The sequence below is a fragment of the Epinephelus lanceolatus genome, chromosome 19 (assembly GCF_041903045.1).
Source record: "Epinephelus lanceolatus isolate andai-2023 chromosome 19, ASM4190304v1, whole genome shotgun sequence".
Taxonomy (NCBI): Eukaryota; Metazoa; Chordata; class Actinopteri; order Perciformes; family Serranidae; genus Epinephelus; species Epinephelus lanceolatus.
The window spans coordinates 18,674,207-18,696,657 of NC_135752.1; the positions used below are offsets into that span (position 1 = coordinate 18,674,207).

Genomic DNA, 22,451 nt, shown 5'->3' on the forward strand with positions numbered 1-22,451 from the left:
ACAGGAGGCCTTCAAGAAATGCGTGACATTACCGTTCTTATATCTGCGGTATTTGGACGATATTTTTGGATTGTGGGCCGATACGGTGGCCTCTTTTCAACAGTTTTTGGGGGTCCTGAACAGCCACCATCCAAAAATTAAGCTTAAGTGTAACATTCAGAAACAGAAAGTGGAATTTTTGGATACGCAGGTCTTTTTTGTGCCAGTGACAAATGGTGTGGAGAAAGGGCTAGCAACGAAAGTTTATTTCAAGGACACTGATCGCCATGCATTATTGTATAAGGCAAGTTATCATCCACAACATACGTTCCGAGGGATCATAAAATCTCAATTGATTCGGTTCCGTCGAATTTGTACTTACCCGGACGATGTGGAAGAGGCGACGAATATCTTATTCGCAGCCCTGAAGCATCGAGGCTACTCTGGCCGTTTCCTAAGAAAAATCAAAATTGACGTGAGCCAACAATTTCAAGATAATTACATGTACAGAAAGATGGAGTCGGACGTACGAGTGGTCCCTTGTGTTCAAACATTTTCTCATCAGTTGCAGGCATACAACACACAGCTTCGAACCCACTTTTCAGAGGCCCAACAACAGCACGAGCCTCTGCATGAGTTCAAATTCATTATCGCCTATAGGAGAAATAAGAATCTCAAGGATCTATTGGTCCATACGGCCTTGAACAAAAAGAGGGTGGGCAGCGATCCGTGGCTGCTTAATTTTGTGCCTTATTTGTTCAATGGCAGCTCGGGGAGGGGTCACTCGGTCAGAGAGAGGCTCTCACCTCAAACTCCCAACGTGATTTATGCTATTCAGTGTCAACATTGTAAGAAACTGTATGTGGGAGAAACGGGACGCAGGCTAAAAACCCGAATAATGGAGCATGTGAATAACATAAGGAAAGGTCACAAGGACACCATGTTATACACCCATTTCACCACCTATGGCTTGCAAAACTTTAAATATGTTGGCCTTGAGCATAACATCCTGTGGTCCAAAGCCCAGCGGCAAAGGCAGGAGAGCCTGCTTATTTTGAAATTGGACACCATTTCCCCTTCTGGCCTTAATGAAAGACCCTGATTTGGCATAATTTCTGGTTGTGGATTTCTTCAGTTGAAATTAAAGGATTAATTTGCCATATACTGTTTGATGAGGGACCCTCCTCACCTCTTGTGGTTACATCTATGGAGGACAGGGGATGACTCAATCCTAAATTTACTAATTGGTATTATTTGGCAGCTTCTTGTTGTTTGTTGGGTGGTGGAGAGACCGTCAGCAGTTTATGAATTTTTTCCTGATTTATTTATTTATGTATATGAATTAAATTTCATTATTCATTCTTGTGTTCCCTCTTGAGGCACACTGTATTCGTATAATTTTCTGAATTTTGATGTGTGCTTTGTGATTAATCTAAATTAATGAATTTGTTGATTTGCAGTGTGTAAAATAGGAGAGCTCTAAGAGCTCCCTTACTAGATTTATTTGTTGTTGTTTTTCTGATTTATTGCATGATTTCAGTACTTATTACTTTAGCACTTAATTTGGTTGTTTTTGTTCTTTTTTTGTGTGTTTGATTTATTTATTTATATATTTATTTATGTTTATTATTTAGGCTGATACTTGGTCTCTCCTTTCAACTCAACACCTTCTTGGTATTAATTAATGATTCTCTTATTTTTAGATAAGGCGTTACTTATTTGGGTGGGGCTGGGAGTGGGCGAGCAACACGAGGATGGGGCCTGAGGGCTTCTTTAGCCTTAATGGCGTCCTAATTAGCTCCTAATTTTGATTTGTGATTGCGATTATGTTGCACAAAAAAAAAAAAAAAAATTTCTTTGGTACATATTGTAAATAAATTAAGTTGATTTGCATGCATTATTGTTCTTTTTCTCATTGATTGACTGTTATTTGGGGGCTTATTTGATCCTGTTTTGATTTTGATATTTGATATCGACCTGCCTGCAGGTTCTCCCTCGGTTGCTTGTCACTCTACATGTACCTAAACCTAATTTGGAGAACTTTTTTAGGCTTTGGATTCCAATATTTAGTGCCTAATCCTAATTAAATTTTGGGTATGCCTAAACCTAATTAATCAGAGTCTAATTACCTGCTTCCCCTCCTTTTTTCCTTAACCTAACCCTCTTCCTTTATCCTAACCCTAATTTTTAAGGATTTAGGGGTGGAGGCGGGGGTTTCCTTCGCATCATTAATTTGGTGTTTTTCCTTATAACGAATATCCCTTAGGTTTCATTTTGGCCAGTTTTACCTAATCTTTCTTGGTTTCTGCTTTTTTTAGCAGACCTGATTAAATTTATGGAATGGTTGTCCATGTGACCTTTGACCTCTCCTTGGGCTGTCTGTATTTTTGTTTTTTTCTGGGTTTAGTTTTCCTTTTTTCAAGGGTTTAGTAGTTTTGTTATTTTTAGGTGCTTTGTTTGAGTTATAATGCCTATATTTCCTTGGAGCATCAGAAGGGGAATAAAAATCAATAGCTGTATCATCATATTTAAAGTGGAGAATCTGTGCCAGTGCCGATTGTACCCCTTCGGGGGATTCACACAATCCTCGTCCCATACTTACCCTAATCTGTCTCACCACCAAGCATTGAACAAGACTGATGGAAAAACAAACTAGTGATAATTGAAATTGACTCAATTTTGTACGCGTCATAATGTTACTAACATTAAATATCTCTGGAACGCTGCATGAGAAAGACTTACTTAATTTTGCCCAGAAGCTAATGCTAACCTTCATACAGCTCTAACGAGGGCTCTGGTGTGATCATATCCCTTTCAGAAGCTTTGTAAGAAGCCTTGGACTTCGGTGTCTTTTTGGAGACTTTGTAGAATAAATCTATAATAATATGGAAATGGAAAGCAGCGTCTCCAGCATAGCTACATGGTTACTGATGCCATGTTGTTGCCACAGCAACCCATTCAGAGAGGTTGGTTATGTCTGGACACAGAAATCCGATCTCATCATTTGCAAATAAAATTGCGGAGAGTCTTAACGATCTGATTTGAGACTTGTCTGCAGTCTGAACGGAGCCTTAGTGACACGTTGTGAGAGCTTTAGCTTGGAGGTTCATTTTTGAGCTCGGATACAGAAAAAAAAAGGTTGAGTCACAAGTTAACTTGTTGTCTCTGATGTTTTCAACCTAATCTGGAAGATTTTCCATTGAGGAACGTCATGAGATGGAGTTAAAAGCTGGAAAGTTGGACCTTGTTTGGTGAGACCATTTTGGATTGCCATGAGCTGTGGTGCAGATATTTATGTCCACCTGAAGATGAACTTTGGTGATTCCTTTACTTTTCATCGAGTAAAAAAAGTGATGGAAGTATTTTGAAGTGTAAAAAATGAAGAAAGAGAGCTTGAGAGAGAAGCTGAAATCTTGCTTTCTCATGTCTGTACCAGGCTGATTGCTGTGTAAAGCATCAGATTGTTGGTTTCGGACAGTTGCAAAAGTTGTCGGCTGCAGCTCCCACAGTTCGAACAGTCAAAAAGGTGTAGTTGGAGGGTGTTGAAGCATCCTGACACCTTCAGTCTTGTTGCATGAGGTGCATGAGGTGCTGGTGTTGGCAGAGTCAACGAAAGTCTCACACTCTGACAATGCTGCAAAATACTCAAAGCAAAAGAGGATGGTTCAATACAAAAGAAAGGTTCAGAATAATGAGCCAGGCTTCATCCAAAACAATTAACCATAAAGGTGATGGGTTCACTCACACAATCTGGGCTTTCTGGAGGGCCACAAAGAAGCCTGAGCCGGGCGGGGCCCACGCAGCAGCGCCGCCATTCGCAGTTTAAAACAACAGCGTGTTCTGCAGCTCATTTGGACGGACAAATTCTGTCAGCCTACATAATACTTATTTGCCGGGCTGAATTGGTTGGCCCAGTGTCTCGGGCCCAGAGATAAGTGGAGAACTTTCCAGATGACTGGCGCAGGACAACCCCGACCCGTCATCCCACTGATTGCCACACACTCCTCTGCTGCCTTTTTGGCAGCAATTTCTCCAGGGGCCCCCATTCTGTCTTTGAGTTTGTCCCCATAATGGTGATGGGACACATGCCTTCTCCTCCATCACACACACACACACACACACACACAGTGTTAGTATGGCTCTGTGTTAAATGTAGTAAGTCCCAGTCGCCCCGTCCTGCCAGCTTTGTCTGCCCTCAGCTGTTCCGGCCCGGTGCCTGTATTGTGCTGCCGGGCTCATTACCAGAAGCACTGTGGCCCGAAACCTCCTCACTAATAGGCCCAGAGAGAGACAGAGAGGAGTTATTTCTGCTGTGGCTTGTGTGTAGCAGTGTAATGTTTTGTTTTTTACGCTTTTGGCAGTGAGACTGTTAATGTTTAACGTTAACTGCTCTTGTTTCTCTGGCCGGCCATCAGCTGGCTCAGGAATTCGAAATTGGGTTCAATGGAAAGGTTTACCTCGTCCCTGTGAGGCGCATTGACTTGAAAGCTCCACTGTATGTATGAGTGTATATGGATGTGTGTGTTTCTGCATGCCTGAGCAGGGAACTGGAAAGAATGAGTGTCCAGTCAGTTGATGGGATGTCTGGAGTGGGCCAGGCCACTTGGACAACAATGGGATGAAGTGCAGCTATTGTTTAAAGTTTACAGGGTGTGTACAGTAGTGCGGCTGCAGGAGAGGGATACAAAGAGAGGGGTGTAAAGAGGTGAGTCAGGGAAATGGTGAAATGTGAGGAGAGGGGAGGCTCGGAGGGGCAGAGAGAAAGAGGAGTGCATACTGTAAACAGAAAGATGTCAGGGCTGATCTTCGTCAGCGGACAGATAGCGCTCTGACTGAACTGATATTGAGGACTTTAAGTGATTGTCTCAGAAGTCAGACAAAAGCCTTCATACAGTCGCATTCAGGAGTTGCATAATTAGGTTTGAGGGCTTTCTTTAATGATGAATTAGGCCATGAACCACACAGAAGTTCGTGAACTGAGAATTGCTGCAGAGGTTGCAGTGGTCTAATGAGATTAAACAGCTGAAAGTGGAGCAAGTTCAAGCACACATTTGTTTTCCCCTGCTGAGAGAAAACCTAAAGTTCATTCATATACAACTAACTTAAAAAGATATAAAAACCTGAAAAATGTGTTTCTAAGCAGGTCCAAAATGGATACTCAAAACGTGAATAAATGAGTAAAACATGACCAAAAACTATAAAAGCAAACAAAATCTAAGTTTAATAAATCCTTGACTTTTTTCTGGTCATATATATAAAATAATATATGGCTATACTGGTAAATATTTGGTCATAAAGACAATCTGTTGCCTAAAACACTTGGAAATTTCCACCTATATCCTATAAGTAGGTTTTTATACAATTTAAAAGTTGTCTTTATTTATTATTAAATATATAAAGTACATGTTTTATTGATTTATTACATATCTATCTGCTGAGGAAGACTGTTAGCTGTGCTCGAAAGCTCCATAAAAGCTACATAATTTAACAATAGCTGTTCTACATGGTGAGATTGGTTGTCCACTAGGCCTAAATTCATATTATAGTAACTTGTGCTACTAATAAACACATTTATGGTAAAATATACATACATATATATGTCTTTGACACTGTGAAAGCTGTTTTATATGATTTAGGTAGAGTGCATAAGCCTGTTTGGGCTTGTTTTCTCTACATACATTATAAATCCCATCGTTTTTTCCCCTTGTAATTCATTATTATATAAATAAAAACAAAAAAATTTTTTTTTTAAAAAAAAGCCTAAATAAAAGTCTAACCTCATATCTGATTATAAACCGCATTATTCTACAATTTTTTACAATAACCTACTGTGCAAAGCTTGTCTGAGCGCGCGCCTTAAAACACCCTGTTCCAACGTGCTGCAGGTCCCGGTGATGGAGCGCGCGCGGCCTCTCACTCTCCATCATCCCCGCGCCGTCCCGCGCGGCGGCACCAGGTGGGCCGCGGCACCGCCGAACCGTGGCGTCGTTAACGCGCCGCAATTATGAGGCCGCAAAGAGGGACGAAATAATTGCAAATAAAACTACATGATGCAGAAAATAAAAAAAGAAATTAGACAGATGCGCGTGTTTTCAGGATCGTTGCTTTTGTCCTTTTAAAATGCTGAAAGGTGCAGAAAAAATGTGCAACATTTCACCAGGCTTTTGGTGCGTAAGTCCCAGGCTATTATTACAAGTAATAATAATCATAATAATAATAATATAAGCAGATAATTAAAATCTGACACACTTGAAAATAAACGTCAGCTGCCATGTGACGTAACTGGTTACTTTAAACACTTAATAACATATTACTGTGAGCTCTACACCTATACAAAATATTATTTACACAACACATAAATTATTTGTTGTTAGTTTGTAAAATTCAAACCATGCTTTAAAAAAAGACGACAGCAAAAACAGCAGTAAATTTGTCATGCTTTAATTAAAATAATTCTTTAGAAATTCATTATTTACATCTGCAATAATATTAATAACAGTATAAGAAAAAATAGTCACAGTTCTTACCAAACATCAGAACATCGGCATGACAACAAACTAAATTTATTTTGAGCAAAACAAATGTATTTCAAGCCTTGTTGGTTTTTGTAGCCAAATCACCAGCGTCCCCCGCCCTCATCAGTCATTCTCTGACTAAAATTGCATCACTTCCCCATAAGTAATTCATCATTTACAATATGTACATATTGCTAGACAAATACATTAATTGTCTCTGAGGGGCATGTGTGGGCATTTTGTGATTTCAATTGTGATTCATCCTTTAGTCTATGTTTACTACAGGAAAAAGCTCTTGAATTTACAGGGAGAACAAGTCAGAGAAATCAATTTGCAAGCAGACACAGATCAAGAAGAAGGAATCAATTTGTTGATGATGGGACAAAAAAAAGCGTTGTAAACAAAAAGCAGGCATAGTTCAGTATAAAGAAGTTGCATATCCATAATTCACTGGGTCAGTGGTCAAGTTGCAGATGTGCAGAGAAACAAAGTCTTTGGCCAAAACAGCGTTAAAGAGCTCTATACTGAAAATATGCACTGTGACGGGAGACGTCAGGCTGAGTCTCTGGAAACAGGCCCTGCATGGGGGAAGTTTTAGCAATGTGTAAACGTGCATGAGTCAGAGTTACCGTGGGCAACGGTATCTGTAATGACAAATAAATAACATATGACTGGGTGTGGTAAAAAAAAAAAAAAGTGTTGCTGGTTCATCAGCAGAGTCTCAGATCCAGTTTTGACGTTCATGCCTTGGTCCATGTGTGTGTCAGCTGATGTGAAGCTCTCCAGTCTTGGTCCAGGTGGAGTCACAGGTCCAGCAGGGGACTAGAGGTGGTCGTAGGCGGCTGCAGACGGTGGAGCAGTGCGAGAGGCCGTGCTGTAGTAATAGGGTGAACCTGCGGGGGGAGACACAGATGGAGGCCTTCAGAACTGGGAGGTGTTGGTTGGTGATGGATCAGACTTTCTTTATCCATCTTATCCGAGGTTTTACAGTAGATGGTTGAGCTCACGGTCTGAGCTGCTTGGACTGTTTGTCCTGCGAGTGGATTGAGTCTTAAACCCTCTCATGACTCTCAAGAAGTAATCGAAAAGATGGGAGCAGTGCAGGACTTTCCTTTTTTGACCAGGAGGAAAAATCCCCAAACACTAAGCTGACATGAATCTGTACTTATGAAAAACATCTTCTAGACTCATATACACCAGTCACATGCTGCATCAGAGCTAACCATGTCTTTTTTAAAACCTGTCCTGCATTTGTTTTTGTGTAATTTCAAAACCCAGTTTTCAATTTTATAACTCTGCTAATGACATAAAGTGGTGCAGCGTGATCTTTCAATCATTACCTGTGACTACAAGAAATATTTTGGCTGTCTGTCAATGTCCGGTGAAACAACCACTGATTGTTGTGACACTTATTTTTGAAGGTGTCTCCTTGAGCCACTGTAGCTTGTACCTCATGATTCTTTGGACTAAAGGGTCCGCCAACTAAATAAATAAATGTGAATGTAATGATGTGAGAAGATGGGAAGGAACGCCTTCATACTTTCTGAAATTGTCTGAGAAAAGGAATTTAAGCTGAGTATCTGATTGTAAAATTGGTAGCTTTTTAGTTTTGTTTTATATGATGCCTGATTTTCTCTGCACGCTATGAAAGAGATTTCCAACTTTAATGGAACTTCATCAATTAAACAAAGGTTAAATAAGTGGCACAAACATTGAAATTAGAAGCCTTAAGTAAATCCCACCTCCAATGATTATGATTATGATTGTATTTATTGCTAGCATGAAATAGAACTTAGCTAACAAACAGTTATAATAAGTAACAAACAATAAGAGGGTACGGTATGTGCAAATTTGCTAATTTTGTCTTCCTGTTTTCCATACTGCTGGATGGTTTTTGCCTTTTCATTTTCTCATACTCTAATACACTCCACATCCACTCCACACCACCATTTTCCTCATGTAGAAGGAGACAACGTATCATCGTACAACTCTTTGTATGATGCCCTACAAATTAGTGCCCCAAGAATGACATTACTTCTTTCACATAAAGTTGTGTAATTATCGTAAAGTTATGGAGGTCAGATTTAGACAAGTAAGTTACTGTGGTTAGATTTCGGTGGAGAAACATAGTGACAGCATACCCTAAAATGACAAAGTTTACCCAAAGTTCACACGGCTCTGAACAGTAATGGGTGAAAGTCCTGTGTTTTGTGACCAATCCACCACCTTAACCTGCCTCCTTTATGGACCACTCGGGACCGCTTCGCTCTTTACCTCCTTCAGCGCATTGGTCATGTAATTGCAGCCTTCCTTTATGTGGGTTATACATGAATTTCTGGCTCATGACTACGTGGGACTTGTACGACTATTGGTGCTTTACTTTTTGTAGGAGAGAAGGGTGGAGGGGAATTCTGGTGGTTGGGGCCTAGGGAAGGATTCTGGCACCCCCCACCCCCACCCCCCCACCCCCCGGGTGGCACACTAGGCTACTGCTTATGTCTCCTATAGGTAGATCCACCACTGTTAGTTATGTGCTAATGGTTTTATATTGCGTGTGACTGAGGCAGTTTGCACGCCATTTCTTGGTGAGTCTCTCCTCCTTCCTGCAGCCGTTAATTTAAATTCTAGTCATGATGAAATGTTTGTGAATCATGGAGTCAGTACAAGTGAGGTATTTTAATTCTCAGGGGACTTTTATGAATTAAATTAATTAGTAATTTGTCTTTTATTGTGGAGGAGGAGGTCAAAATCATTACCTTATAGTACAACTAAATGTATTCAGATGTATTGTGCTGCATGAGGTTGTAAAAAAACAGCAGTAGTGACACTGCCAGCACCCAGTGTGTCCTTACTCACCCAGTATGCTGGAATTGGTGAACCTCCAGGCTTCACTGTAGGAGGTGTAGGGTGAATGGCTGTAGGTCTGACCCGAGTAGTCTGTGCCTGCTGCTAGACAGATACAAAAAAAACTTCATCAAACACCAGATAAAACACATCAACACAACAATTATTAAAAGCCAAAGCTAAGATGTCGCTGAGAGCTCTGTGGAGTTGGCTTGTTTGTGTGTGTGCCAGCGTCTGCTCGGGCTTAGCTCATAATTCACCAACAGTTAGTGCAGCCTGTAAACCATTAATCTGTGGTGCAGGTGGATGGCTGAGGGTAAAATCCCCCGGCCCAGTGGTGCATGCAGCTAGCCTCTACGCCCTCTCTCCTCAGCACTCGGCCCCTCGCATCGCTCCTCCTCCTCCTCTTCTCTCCACCCTACACTTCCTGCTTTAGCCTCTATGGCACTCCTTTCTTTCTTTTCTCTTTTTTAATATCTAATTGGTAATTATGTTGGTTGGAATGAATCCCTGCACCCCCCCCCCCCCCCCCCCAACCTCCTCCTCCTGTCCTAACCCCCCCTTTCACTCAGTAATTGTGTATCAACGCTTCCTCACAGCGAGCCCACCAGAAAAATAATAAATCAGACCCTCTCATTTCGCGCTTCGGAGGGCAGACTTCAAATAAAAAAAGGCACATCACACACACACTCTCTCTCTAGTTGTATGCAGGCATCCTGACGTAGACACACACACACTCACGCACACACACACACACACACACACACCACAAAGACCTCCTCCTCTTCGCTCATACCCAGACTTTACACCCCCTCCGCCCACCCTGCATCTCCCTCCTGGGCCCCCTGGTTCCCATGGCGATGTGTGGTCAGAGGTGTCTGGGTGGGGGGTGTGGGCAGCAGGGTGGAACCCCCAGCCTGTTCCCTGTATACCCCCTGGGCCCACATGCACCCGCGTACACACTCATACACACAACAGAGTTCACCACCCTGGCAAGACTACTCATTGACTCAGCCTGTCTTCTGTTAATCTACAAGCCTCCATCCCTGCCTCTCTTCCTGACTTCTTCCTCCGCCCTTCCTTTCTTCCTACCGCTCTGACTCATCTGCTGCTTTTTATTTTCAACCCTTGACTTTGTTAATGTAGGTAACAAATGTGCGTCTTACCTGCTACCATGCCCGTGATGGCAGAGGAAGAGTATCCTGACTGGGCAGGGGAGGGGATGTGAGGTGGGTAGCCTGGCAGGGTAGAGCTCACCATGTCACGCCCTGGAAACACACACCAAAAAAACACACTGAACATCACGTTAAGTTACTGTTTTACTTGGTGTTACAGTTACAAGATAATAATAAACTGTTAATCATTTGAATTATTTTTTTAGGGAAAGAACGCCAAAAAAATAACTGGTTTCAGCCACTCGGATGTGACTATTTGCTGGTTTTTTGTCTTGTATCATAGTAAAATGAGTGTTTTGGAGTTCTACATGAACAAGACACAAACTGATTCACTATTTTCCAACAATTCATGGACCAAAGTATAAATTAAATCAAATAAATGACAGATGAATCAAAAATAAAAATAAACTGTCCCCTTGCACAGCACAAATGCAAACACATTTCTCATGAGTGTGACATGAATGAAATGGATGCCTCCATTACCTGAGATGATAGACTGACTGCTGAACTGCCCGTACACAGGTGCATGATGGGAGAATGAGTTGAAGGCATTGGGGAAATGGTTGGAGTTGCTGCAGCTGCTGCTGCTGCTGCTGCTGACAGAAACAGGCTTCTGCAGTGCCTGCAGCTCCACGAACGCCAGGTTGGACGCTGCCATGTTTGGCGAGGGGCTCGTGCTGGTCACCTCTGGGGACATTTCCTGTTTTAGACAGAGCGGCAGGGGCTGTAGGGGCTCTGAGGTGGTGACAGCCAGCGTGCAAGTGGATGAGAAAATGAAGACGAGTGATGAACATGAGCGGAACGACAAACTTGGAGCAAAAGAAAACTGAGTGAAATGTCAAAAATAAAACAAAGAGTGAGTGGCGTCAGGATTGTAGTGCGCTGTTATGCAACTAAAAGATGCTGATGGTAGGAGTCAGCATGTTGAGAGCTGCAACTTGACATGGGTCAAAGGTCATCATCTAACATTAAGAGTCTCACCAGTCACCATGGTGTAGCTCTGGTGCGCCGTCAGATTCCGTCCAATGGCGGAGCTGGATGTTGAGAGGCTGGTCTTGGCCTCGTCTAGGCTGCCATTGATGAGGGACAGTGGGTACAAAGTCTGAGGACGGTGAACAGGGATTAGCTATTAGTGTAAAGTGTGCTTCTGTACAGTGTGAGAGGGAGCAAATATGAATCTGTACAAGTCGAAAAACAAATGCAGGATATTATAAATGTCAATTTACAGCTCAAAATCTAAAATGGAAAGAAAAAAATAAAAGTATTTCTAGAAATTACTGTTCAAATACTTTCTGTCTTGTTTTTACCTGCTCTGTTTTGCTGCTGGAGGCGGAGCCAAATGAGTCCGGGGGATAGTGGTGGCGATCAAACCCACAGTCCAGATGTTGTGTGGCTGCGGAGAAGTGATCCACTCTCATCTGTTTCCTTGGGACGCCTCCGCTGCCCTGAGAGTCCACGCTGTGCCGACAACTCTCCTGATCACCTGGAGAGTCAAGAGGAGGACGAAGAAGACAATGGGAAGAAGATTTTTACGTGTGTGGTGAAACGACACATACAAAATTTGTTATCATTTCCAAAAATTCCTCTGGAAAAATATGGAAAAAATACAAAGAATTATGTCCCCAAAAATTAAACTGTTTCGTTATACAGATGTTAAAATGCTAAAATGATTCTCAACCATTTAACCACAAGAGGACAATATAGAAGAAATAATGTCACAAGGTCTGTCCTTGACCTTGCACATTTGGTGCCACTGCCACAAAAAAAAAACAAAAAAAAAAAAACACCAAAAAAGTATTATTATTATTGACAAATGGCATAGAAATCAACACAAATTAAAAAAAGTTACCAAACAAACATCAACTTGAAATAATAATAAATAACAATAAGCAGATACGGTATGAGAAAATTTGCAAATTTAGTCTTCTTGTTGTTTTTGTACTGTGCCCTAGATGGCTTTTGTATTTCATTTTCTCTTACTCTAAGGCTCTACACATACACTGCACTCCATGTTTGTTTGTTTGTTTTTTGGGTGGGGTTTGCAGTATCAGGGCCCCTTCTTCTGGGTGATGCCCCTGGCCATCCCCTATATGCTCCGCTTGCATAAGGTTTATCTTTAAAGTGTGAGAATAAATTGTGCATGTGTTGTTTTTTCATACTTGCAACACAAGCATCCCTCAAATTGCCCTTCAAGAGATGAATGAATTATTTTGAATTCAACAAACTGAATTCTTATTAAACACTTGATCGCTCTTTGTTTGGTGCCTCTTGGCCTGTTCTCCCTTGTGACAGGAAAAAAGACTTGTTCTCAATGAATTTCAGGTAAAATAAAGGTCAAATGAGTTATTAAACAAAGCAATTTGAAGAGAGATGGTGTTTTGCAGCTTTTGGAGACATTCAGGGTGACTTCAGGCAGGATGCTAATAACTTGAAAAAAGTAGCTGAATGTAAAACAACTCCTTCCTTTGTTTACCAGACACACACACATGTGACGCCCCAATAAAACAAAACAGTGTCAACAGTGGTGTGGTGTCTCGCTCATTTGATGTGATTCTTACTGTCATCGTGACTCCTCTTGCCCTCGGCGCTGGGCTGGGGGATACCCAACAAGCCACTGATGGAGTAGGTGGAGCCCAAAGAGTCTGACTGCGGAGACTCGGGAGGGGTGACCGCCGAACTCGGTACTGAGGGAGAGATAAATAAAGACAGACAGATTTGAAGCAGACAGTGGAAATGATACTGTACGCTGCACTCGTCTCGCTGCCACAAGGTCACCAATTTAATCCTACATGAGGAGTGCTCTCTAACCCTAATCCTTCACTATGATAATGCTCGGTGAAATGGGTGGTGGCCTCCATTGTGCATGTGTGAGTATCACTTACTGAGGGTTTGTCCTGGACTCAGGCCTTTGCCATCCAGAGGCAGATTGAACGGCTGCTGGACCTTTGTTCGAATTATTCTGAATTAAACAGAAGAAACACAACTGAGTGAACAAGAATTCACATCTAACACTGTCTGTGAATGTTCACATATTAATAAGTGATATCAGGAATATGTAATGTGGCTTAATTCCATGAAACATCTCTAGTAAATCTTCCCCATCCATCTCTCCTCTGACACCCAGTCAGCCAGATGAATCCACACACTGCTGAGCCACAGTTGCATAGTTGTACCTCTAACATGATTTCATTCATAATTCAGTTTGTCACCTGTTAATGGAGCTCACGCTGGGCACCGTGTCGCTGTCACACACTCCCTCCGCCAGCAGCCTGTCCCTGATTTCCCAGGCGAACATGGTGGGATTCTGCCTCTTGTACTCTGCGATTTTATCCACAACCTTCGGGGTGGCCACCTTGGGTTTGGAGCCCCCGATCACGCCAGGCTTGATGCTGCCTGTCTCGTAGTAGCTGGAGGAAAATAGGAGAAAAGATTTTTACTTTTAAAGCACAGCAAGTTAAGGTTTAACTGTCGAACAAACACCAGTGTTCCTGGTAAGTAAACAGATGTTCAGGCAACAGGAAGTTGAGTAAAGCGCTCGCGTACCGTCCCAGGATCTTGCTGACGCAGCCGTGGCTGACTCGGAGCTGCCGGGAGATGTCACAAGGCCGAACCCCCTGGTGGGCCATGTCCACAATGCGTTGCCGGATCACCTCCGGAAGTGGGCGTCCATTAACAAACATTCCACCTAGTTGGTTAAGACCCCCATGACCTGGGGGAGGAGGGGGGATGAACAACCATAAATGTCATGGAACTTGAGATCAGACACATGCCAATGTCACCCGACACAAAGTCCCACACACCTGGACACACATTTTTGGGGACAATGAAGACTCGGACTAACCGCAGAGAACACAGAAAGTGTTTTAGCAGTTAAATTAAACCAAGGATCTTAACTTAGATGCCGTCCTGGGTATAAATCATCCCTGGATACATTACATATATACACCTTACACAGATCTGCACTGCTCAAACAAACACACACAAGCATGTTTAAGTAATCAACTAAGTTAATGTTGCAAGTGATAATGAAAAGTAGCTGTCAGAAAAAAGCATAAAAGAGAAAAAAGCTTATTGTGTTATATGTAGCTTCATGGATTTTTATCAAAAACAGTAAAGTAACTATACAGAAGAAAGCTATTATTAACAGAATATTATGTTGTCCCTGTTTTAAAACACCCTGCAACTTTATTACACAATCTTTAACAGGCTGAAGATTAAACGTGCCTTCAACTGTAATAAATAACTGTAGCAGTGTCGGCATTGTCAGGAGCATAATGAAGTTTTATATTAAAAATAAAGTGGAGGATGCAGGACAGGATGAAAGCAGTGAGGAGAAACAAACCTTGAAGAAGATAGTGACATTCAGAGCTGATTTATTCACATTTATTTATCTAAGTTGAATTGGCCTGTAAAGTTGGATCTAGTTGAAGTTTTGACAAGTCTCTTTCCAATTGAACTTCACCCGGCAGCAAAAAAACATCTCACATTTTTAAATTGAGGATTGTTTAATTACTTACAAAGCTAATCACCTCCTTATAAATAACACCTGTGGGCTGATTCTCACAATTCTCCCTTCTCGTCTTTGCCGGTAATTTGTTTAAAACATGAGGCTCGTTGGGCTTCAGTGAAGGTGGTTATTTTGTGCTTGGAAATGATCAGGAAACACATCATTTAGTGAGGAAAACACTCTATATGGTGATTCATATCATTTGAAAAGACTATTGTTAATTTAAAGTTTTTATAAAGTTGAGGTAAATTTAATCACTTTACACTTTTTTTGGTATTATTTGTCTTTTTAATGTGTATTTTTCCACATGCTGCACTGCAGTTTTGTATAAAATAGCCCATAATAATAATGTTTATTATTCTTATTACAGTATACTTGATATTTTTAAAGGGTAAATGCAAAATATATCATATTTATTCTATTTATATACAAATAAAGGCCTGGTAAATATGCTTTTTACTATATAAGGAGTTACTTTGGTGTCATTTTCTTTAAAAAATATCCACATAATAATTGAATTTTAATGCATATGGAGCAGATAATATCTTATTTCTCATGTCATGTCGTTTTGATACTTGTGTATGCATTTGTGCACGTGCGTAAAATATGGTTAGATCAATAAATTACTGCACAAAACTAAAAATCTAGCATTGTCATTATAGTTAATTGTCATAAATATCAATTATTTTGCACATGCATCAATCTAAATAAGCCTCAGATATCTGTCAAAGCTTGATCCTGCAATTAAATAACATCCTACACCAACATAAGAAGTGTTTTTCTCCAGTAAACAGCATCAGACAAAAGCGCGCTCTGCGTTGCAGCCAGCAGCCTCCGCTATCTTCTCTATGGACTGCACGGTGGTGACTCTGCAAGAACACCATTGCTTTTAATTTAACCCATTGAGACGCTTCTTTTTTTTCTCTCAGCCTTTTCCCAGCTTTCATTTCCACATCAAACAGCGGCCGGACGAGGCCGAGGGAGGAGAGGAGAGGAGAGGAGAGGGGGAGACAGAGAGTGGAGAGGAGGGAGGGAGGGGAGCCTCTATTAACGCTGCCAGCGGAGTGTGGAAAAAAATCTCCCCGCCAAGCTTCATCAACCTGCAGGATATTAAAGCCGAGCAGACCCGGGGGGCGGTGGGCGCGCGCACAGTGCACGCGCACGGTGCGCACACAAACAGCGTGCACAGCAAAAAAACAAAGCGTGAATTCATAGATAGATAGATAGATAGATAGACAGTCGTCAGCCTCCTGCTGCTCCATGATTGACCCCGCTGAAGTGGCTCTGACCAGCAGGGGAGGATTGTTCTAAATTTATATCTGACAGCTTTAAGTGCCAGCCAATTAACTTCCCCAATATCCTGCACAACGACCAGAGGAAAATAACGATTCACTCCTTCAACGATTACAGTGAGCAGACAAGACACCTCCATGCATCCCATTGTGGGCCTACACTCTCCCAAACAGTGTTTCCAGTGTTTCACTGTGCAGCCAAACATCAGTCAAAACCCACAGAGTTTGATCTTAAATTCTAGTGGAGATCCTAAAGTTTCCAAAGATACCAAACACGCCAGGCCAAAATTAGAATGAATGTGCATAAAATGACCTACATGTGAGCATAGGTGTAGATTTCAGGGGCCTACAGAGCATATGTTCACTTGTCTCTCCCAGTAAAACATTTCAAAAGACATTTAAATCATAATTTGATGCAGAAAAGGAACAAAAAGTGCATAAAAATGCACCAGAATGCAGGAAATTAAGCATTTGACGTTCAAAATTACACTGGGTGAGGACCCCTAAACCCCCAAATTCACACCTAATATTGAAATTAAACCTACACTCCTGCAGGTAAGCATCATAGGTTCAATAAAGAACTCGAACTGATACTCATTAGTTTAACTTTAAGCCATGTATTTATGTATAACAGCATGTAAAGCTTTAAAACAGGATTTATAACACACTATAATGTAGCTGTAAGCAGATATAATGACATTTTTGTGAGTCTTTATTAATGTACAGCATTTAATCAGCAGTTATAACTTCTCCTATTAGGATTTATGCTATTATAATGTCATTTTTTATCTGCTTACAGTAGCCTCCACTTATGGATACCCACAGGAGGAGTTATAGTTGTTGGCAAATACATTGATAAACACTTGTATTAGCTTACAACTATACTGTATGTGTGTGTTACAACCCACTTCAAGCTACATAATGGGAAATAAAAAGGGAAATGTGTATATTATGTGGGTTATAAATATGAAAACACGATTCTCATGTCAGGAAAAATCAAATGTTTTGAGCTGAACTATCCTTAGGAGTCCGAGAGGCCAGCTCGAGTTGTGTATTTACCTCTTCCAGCGTTGTTGGACATATCCCTGAGTTTCTGGTCCTTGCTCCACCAGCTGAACGTGACGGTCGGCTCCAGGCTGTCCCACTTAAAGTGTTTCTACTCCCCGTCCTGCCTCGTCTGGCATGAGTGTGCTCCTGAGCACGCTGTCAACCGCACGCTGCAGGAGGACAGTGGTTTATCAAACTGGCTGTTTGGTCATGTGTGATGCCTCTGAGCTCAAACACTCAGCTGGTGGCACTATATGTGTGTGTTTCTGTGGGGAGATACAGCTGAATATTGTCTTTAAATCACCTGTACCTGTCTGTCTTTAGATGATATGTGTATGTATATCTGTGTTTTAGACTATATAGAACAGGCCTGTGTGTCTGTATTTGTGTAAAAATACTTAAATGTAACAGTCAGTATTTGTGAAACATGAAAGATCTTCTTCCCCTTCGGCCAACCCAGATGGCTGCTCCCGTTATACATAAAATTTCCCTTCATTAACCGCTTTGTAATCAGGACTGACTGGTCTCATTAATCACCTTATAATTATCAGAACCAGAAAATGTATTTTGTTTTGGGTTGGGAACATAAAAATGGAGGACTATAATATTCATTATGCTGTAAAGTGGATTTGGTGTAAGTGGAAGAAGTAAAGTTTAAGGAAAGAATCACTTTTCAGAGCTGTGTTTGAATTTTTGGCTAATTTACCCTTTTAACTAAATTAATTTTAAGCAAAATGAACCTGAATCAAACCACTGCAGTGTATCAAGTGAACATAATTTTCCAGAAAACTCTTTTAAACATTTCAAGTGGTTGCTCCATTTCTCATTTGCTGAAGAGAAATTTAACTGAAAATTGAAAAAGAAACAACAGCGACAGAGTTCAGAGATGTGACAAATTATTATTAACCCAACTCTTAACTAAAAGATGCTAAGTGTGTATTACATGTGGTCGCTGGCAGTAGTTATTGCCCATATGTGAGCCTTGTTTACAGGCTCCATCTGCTCAGCTGCTCTCCACTCTGCTGGATCAACTTCCAGCACGAGTAAAACATTATGAGACATTTAACATAAAATAAGCACCTTCATTAAGACTTACAGACTCACAGATAGGAATGTTGTTAATTTACATCAACTACAATCATTGGAAATATCATGTTTGGTCTAAAACAAGTGGAAAATACTCACACTTGTGTAGAAAATAAAGATTAAATCCACGGTTAATGTTTCTGTGTGGAGCTGTTTTAATGCCATTTAAGCGTGTCAGGTGTTGTCATGTCCTGCTGGGTGGACACGTTAAAATTAAATAATTAGCAGACTGTCACACACTGTTACATGTGATGATTGACGGCAACACTAAGTTGAGTCAAAGTTATTTTGGTTTGGAGGTAAAAACATTTACTGAGCATTGCCAGGTTTAATTAATTTACTTCACTGGCACTAAAACTAACATATCATATAATAATACTGAATAATTTGAGTACATTTCAAAAAAGGATGTGTGTAGTCGTTTATTTAGCATAAGCATTTGCAAGTTTTGGGTTAAAGTAAAACTCAAAAAGCTAAATAATTTAATTGCAAACTTCAAATTCAAAACATAAAAATAAAAGCAGCCAGTTGTATTTAGAAGCGGCACATTATTCAAAATGTATGCAATGATTTTAATATTCATTTACTGGCTAAAATAAAAATGTAGCAATATTATTTAATTGTTGTAATAACAAAACAATATAATATCCTAGTAATTAAAAAATCATTAATGATGGAAACAGTTGGTTTTGGGGACAAAAAAGGATGTGAAACAAACTTACTCTTTACATTTCCATGAGTTTTAAATGTAATTGGGTGGCCATGAGTATATTAACCCAGTATTTATAATGTTAGTACTAGTATAACAAGTGTTTGACTGCTGTTTATGAATGTTCCTGTGATTAATGATAATTAATATGCTATCATTTCACCTGTACATTAACAGTGACATTTTAACAATGACTTCCTGCAGCATTTGTAGACATTTTAAAATTATTTTTCAGCAGTTAACATCTCATGTTTGTAATTTTTATCTTTTTAAGTAATTTTTTTTCTTTTCTTTTCTTTTTCTTTTTTGAAAAATGAAAAATGTGTCTGATAGGGGGTGAAAAATACTACTTCACTGTGTTTTGGTTGATTTCTACTGTCTTAATAGTAAGTGCAATGTTAAAGGAATTGTTCGCAAATACAAATATCCTCTTTTTGTGTTTTCTATTTATTCCAAATACATATAATCGTGCCTTGTGTTAATCGTGTTGGTGACAGTCCAGCCTCGCGCAGATTGAGTTAAGGACCATTACAACATTTTCTTGCTTTTTTTTTTTTTTTTTTTTTTTTTTTTTACCTTTTCACAGTTATAGAATAAAAAAGAAACTTTAATTCGCCTGTAACAGATGAGAGGAAATAATAGATCCAAACTACTGCCTAAAGCCTCTAATTTGGGCCCAAGGTTAAATTTTCCTTACATGAAACTCGATGAATTCACACAAGCTGCGATTCGTTCTTAAAAATTCACCACAATTATTCAGCTCTTTTTGTGCACTGACGACTGATTCTGTATGATTATCACTGCTCTTTAGCAAACTTTGCGCTCACCTGCACCTGGGTCACATCTTCACACCTTAATTATTATAAACTGGTCTCATTGTGAAGCCTCATTTTTCTGCGCGTCCCCACAGCAGAGCCTCTGTCTCGTCTTGCAGAGTGATTTTTGGCTAATTGAATCCTCCTCTGCTCCGCTTTATATCTCGCTGTGTTTCAGGACTGCGGATCGACACAGACACAACTGAGACACTGAAATGAGAGCTTACCTTTCAATGACGCAGCACAGGATAAAAACGTCCCCCAGCAGATGTAGCGATATTATCCAAAATGCTGAAGACTCTGGTGATGTGAAATGCGGTGTGTGTCCGGGCTGTGTGTGTCGGAGGAGGCAGAGCTGCTGTTGTGTTGTGTTGTGTGTGTGCTGCCAACACTCAGCCAGGTTTTATCCAACCGGGGCTGCGCACAGGACGGAGCCCTGCAGCCATTGGAGGAGGAGGAGGGGAGAGGAAGGAGGAGGTGTGGTTTTATGGAGAGGAGAGAAGAAGAAAATTCACCCCCCTCTCCACTAAAAAAAAAAAAAAAAAAAAAAAAAAGGATGACTGACCCTGTGTTTTGATGGCATTACTCCCACTGAGTGACTGTACGGAAACACTTGTCAAAGAGACGGCTTGTTTCCATTCACCTCCAGCGACAGCCCCGCTTTAATTAGACTGTGTGACACCGGTCCGGTCCGAGCGCCGCTTCACACGCAATTTAGCGCCTGATTTTCTGCAATCAGTCACAGTTTCTCCCTGACAGGTACACCACACCTGACCCAGGAACAATTTAAACACGGGAGATGAATCATTGACCCCCACATATGTTTCAAAACTTTTCAATAAACGTTAGTGAGAGACTATTTTATGCAAGAAGAAGAAAACTGAAAAGGATAAAAGCTTATTTCTGTCTAAACCACTGACCTCCAGTCATTCAAGGACTTACAACTCTCGCCAAATGATTGTTGTTTCCAAGCTCAGACACTGAGTTAGACTTTTCATTAAAGCAGACATTTCCCTCATTCAGTCTCTTCATTTAATGTATGAATCTGCGCTGCAAAAGAATGGAGGTAAATAGTTTTTTTTCATTTGCTCAAATAAGTTAAAACATCTGAAATCACGGAAGATAAATCGCTGACCCCACATATGTTTCAAATTCTTTTTAGCCTACTGAAAGTTGTATTCAAGGAAAAGAAAGCTCAAGTATAAAAGTGGATTTCTGCAAAAGAATGAAGGTAAGTATTTTTTTTTCTTTTGCACAAATAAGTTAAAACATCTGCAATCCCAGAGGATGAATCACTGACCCCACATATGTTTCAAAACTTTTTACTGAACGCTAGATGGAGACTATTTTATTAAAGGAGAATAAAGCTGAAGTATAAACGCTGAATTCTGTCTAAACCATTGACCTCCAGTAATTTACGGGCAAATACCTATGTGAGACATTAATGGGGCTCTTATTGCCAAATAATTGGCAATCCCAGACAGTGAGGCTTTTCCTCAAAGCAGACATTTCCCTTTTTTCATTGTCTTCATGTAATGTATGAATCTGTCCTACAAAAGAATGGAGGTAAATATTTTTTTTTTCTTTTGCTTAAATAAGTTTAAAAAAACTGAAATCACAGAAGATAAATCACTGACCCCACATATGTTTCAATATTTTTGCTAGTTGGGGAGAAGAAAAGCTGATTTCTGTCTAAACCATTGACCTCCAGTAATTTACGGACATATAACTCTGTAAGACACCAATTGGGCTCTTAGCTTGTTTCCAGTCTTAGACAGGCTTATTTATTGAAGCAGGCATTTCCCTTATTCTTTTATTTATGTATGAGTATATCCTGCAAATGAATGGAAGTAAAAAAAAGAAAAAATATTTTGCTCAAATAAGTTAAAACATCCAAAATCATGAGCTCAACAACAAAACAGCTGTTTCTTCCAGAGAGGCATCTTCTAGTCACATTTGGGCTGAATTAAATTTTAATTAAGATTAATTTGAAATCCCAATGTGCTGCAATAGTAAGGTCTAAAAAAGCATAAAAGTCAATGGATAACATGTTATTGGGCTGTTGCCTAAGCTCATGATGCCTTTTTTCCATTAAATCCATGTTTAAAAAATAAATGAGATTAAAGCATGACAGAGGGTAGGCCTTTCTGTTTCTATTGGCCAGATACAAAGTAATAAACCAAACAGCATGCATGTGGTGACGACAAGGACGTAGTTTTGTTGAAGAACAAGGGTGTAGACATCATTTCAACATTCAGGGGGACACATGTAAAATGTTTGGGAGTCCACTGAAGGAAAATTTTGAGCATCAAACATTTAACTTTCTGAATTTAGTGAATGTTTATGCACCAGATTTGTGTGTTTTCTTCATCAGTTTATAGTGTGAATGTCTTAATTTTTTTTGTGAAAATAAAAGTCCTATTTTTATGTTTTTATTTGGAGTGACAGATGCACATGTTCTAAATATTGAGAGGGACGTGTC

At 40.3% G+C, this 22,451-nt stretch overlaps 1 protein-coding gene across 4 annotated transcripts; it reads right to left on the reverse strand.

The window, feature by feature from the left end:
* Nucleotides 1-6,404: 6,404 nt before the first annotated feature.
* On the reverse strand, nt 6,405-20,349 carry pax8 (paired box 8). 4 transcript variants are annotated; one of them, XM_033645966.2, is made up of 12 exons: nt 20,197-20,349; nt 17,372-17,529; nt 14,057-14,198; nt 13,723-13,920; nt 13,396-13,472; nt 13,072-13,197; nt 11,821-11,996; nt 11,495-11,615; nt 10,997-11,248; nt 10,505-10,606; nt 9,351-9,443; nt 6,405-7,387 (listed from the first exon to the last, which is right to left on the reverse strand). In XM_033645966.2, exons 2-12 carry the CDS (start codon nt 17,391-17,393, stop codon nt 7,317-7,319), a joined length of 1,380 nt encoding a protein of 459 aa, XP_033501857.1. In that variant the 5' UTR covers nt 17,394-17,529; nt 20,197-20,349; the 3' UTR covers nt 6,405-7,316. The 4 variants fall into 4 exon arrangements, with proteins under 4 accessions (XP_033501857.1, XP_033501856.1, XP_033501855.1 ...); XM_033645965.2 differs by having other exon boundaries at nt 9,351-9,440; nt 14,057-14,222; XM_033645964.2 differs by having other exon boundaries at nt 14,057-14,222.
* Between the last annotated feature and the right edge of the window lie 2,102 nt (nt 20,350-22,451).

What these genes read in the sequence shown, in the direction of transcription:
- pax8 (XM_033645964.2), bottom strand. Translation starts at nt 17,393, where the DNA reads ATGTCCAACAACGCTGGAAGAG. An exon ending in AGCGTGAGCTCCATTAACAG is followed by an intron (nt 13,473 to 13,722) that starts GTGACAAACTGA and finishes TGTTTAATTCAG; the next exon opens with AATAATTCGAACAAAGGTCC. An exon ending in CAGTCAGTCTATCATCTCAG is followed by an intron (nt 10,607 to 10,996) that starts GTAATGGAGGCA and finishes GTGTGTTTCCAG; the next exon opens with GGCGTGACATGGTGAGCTCT.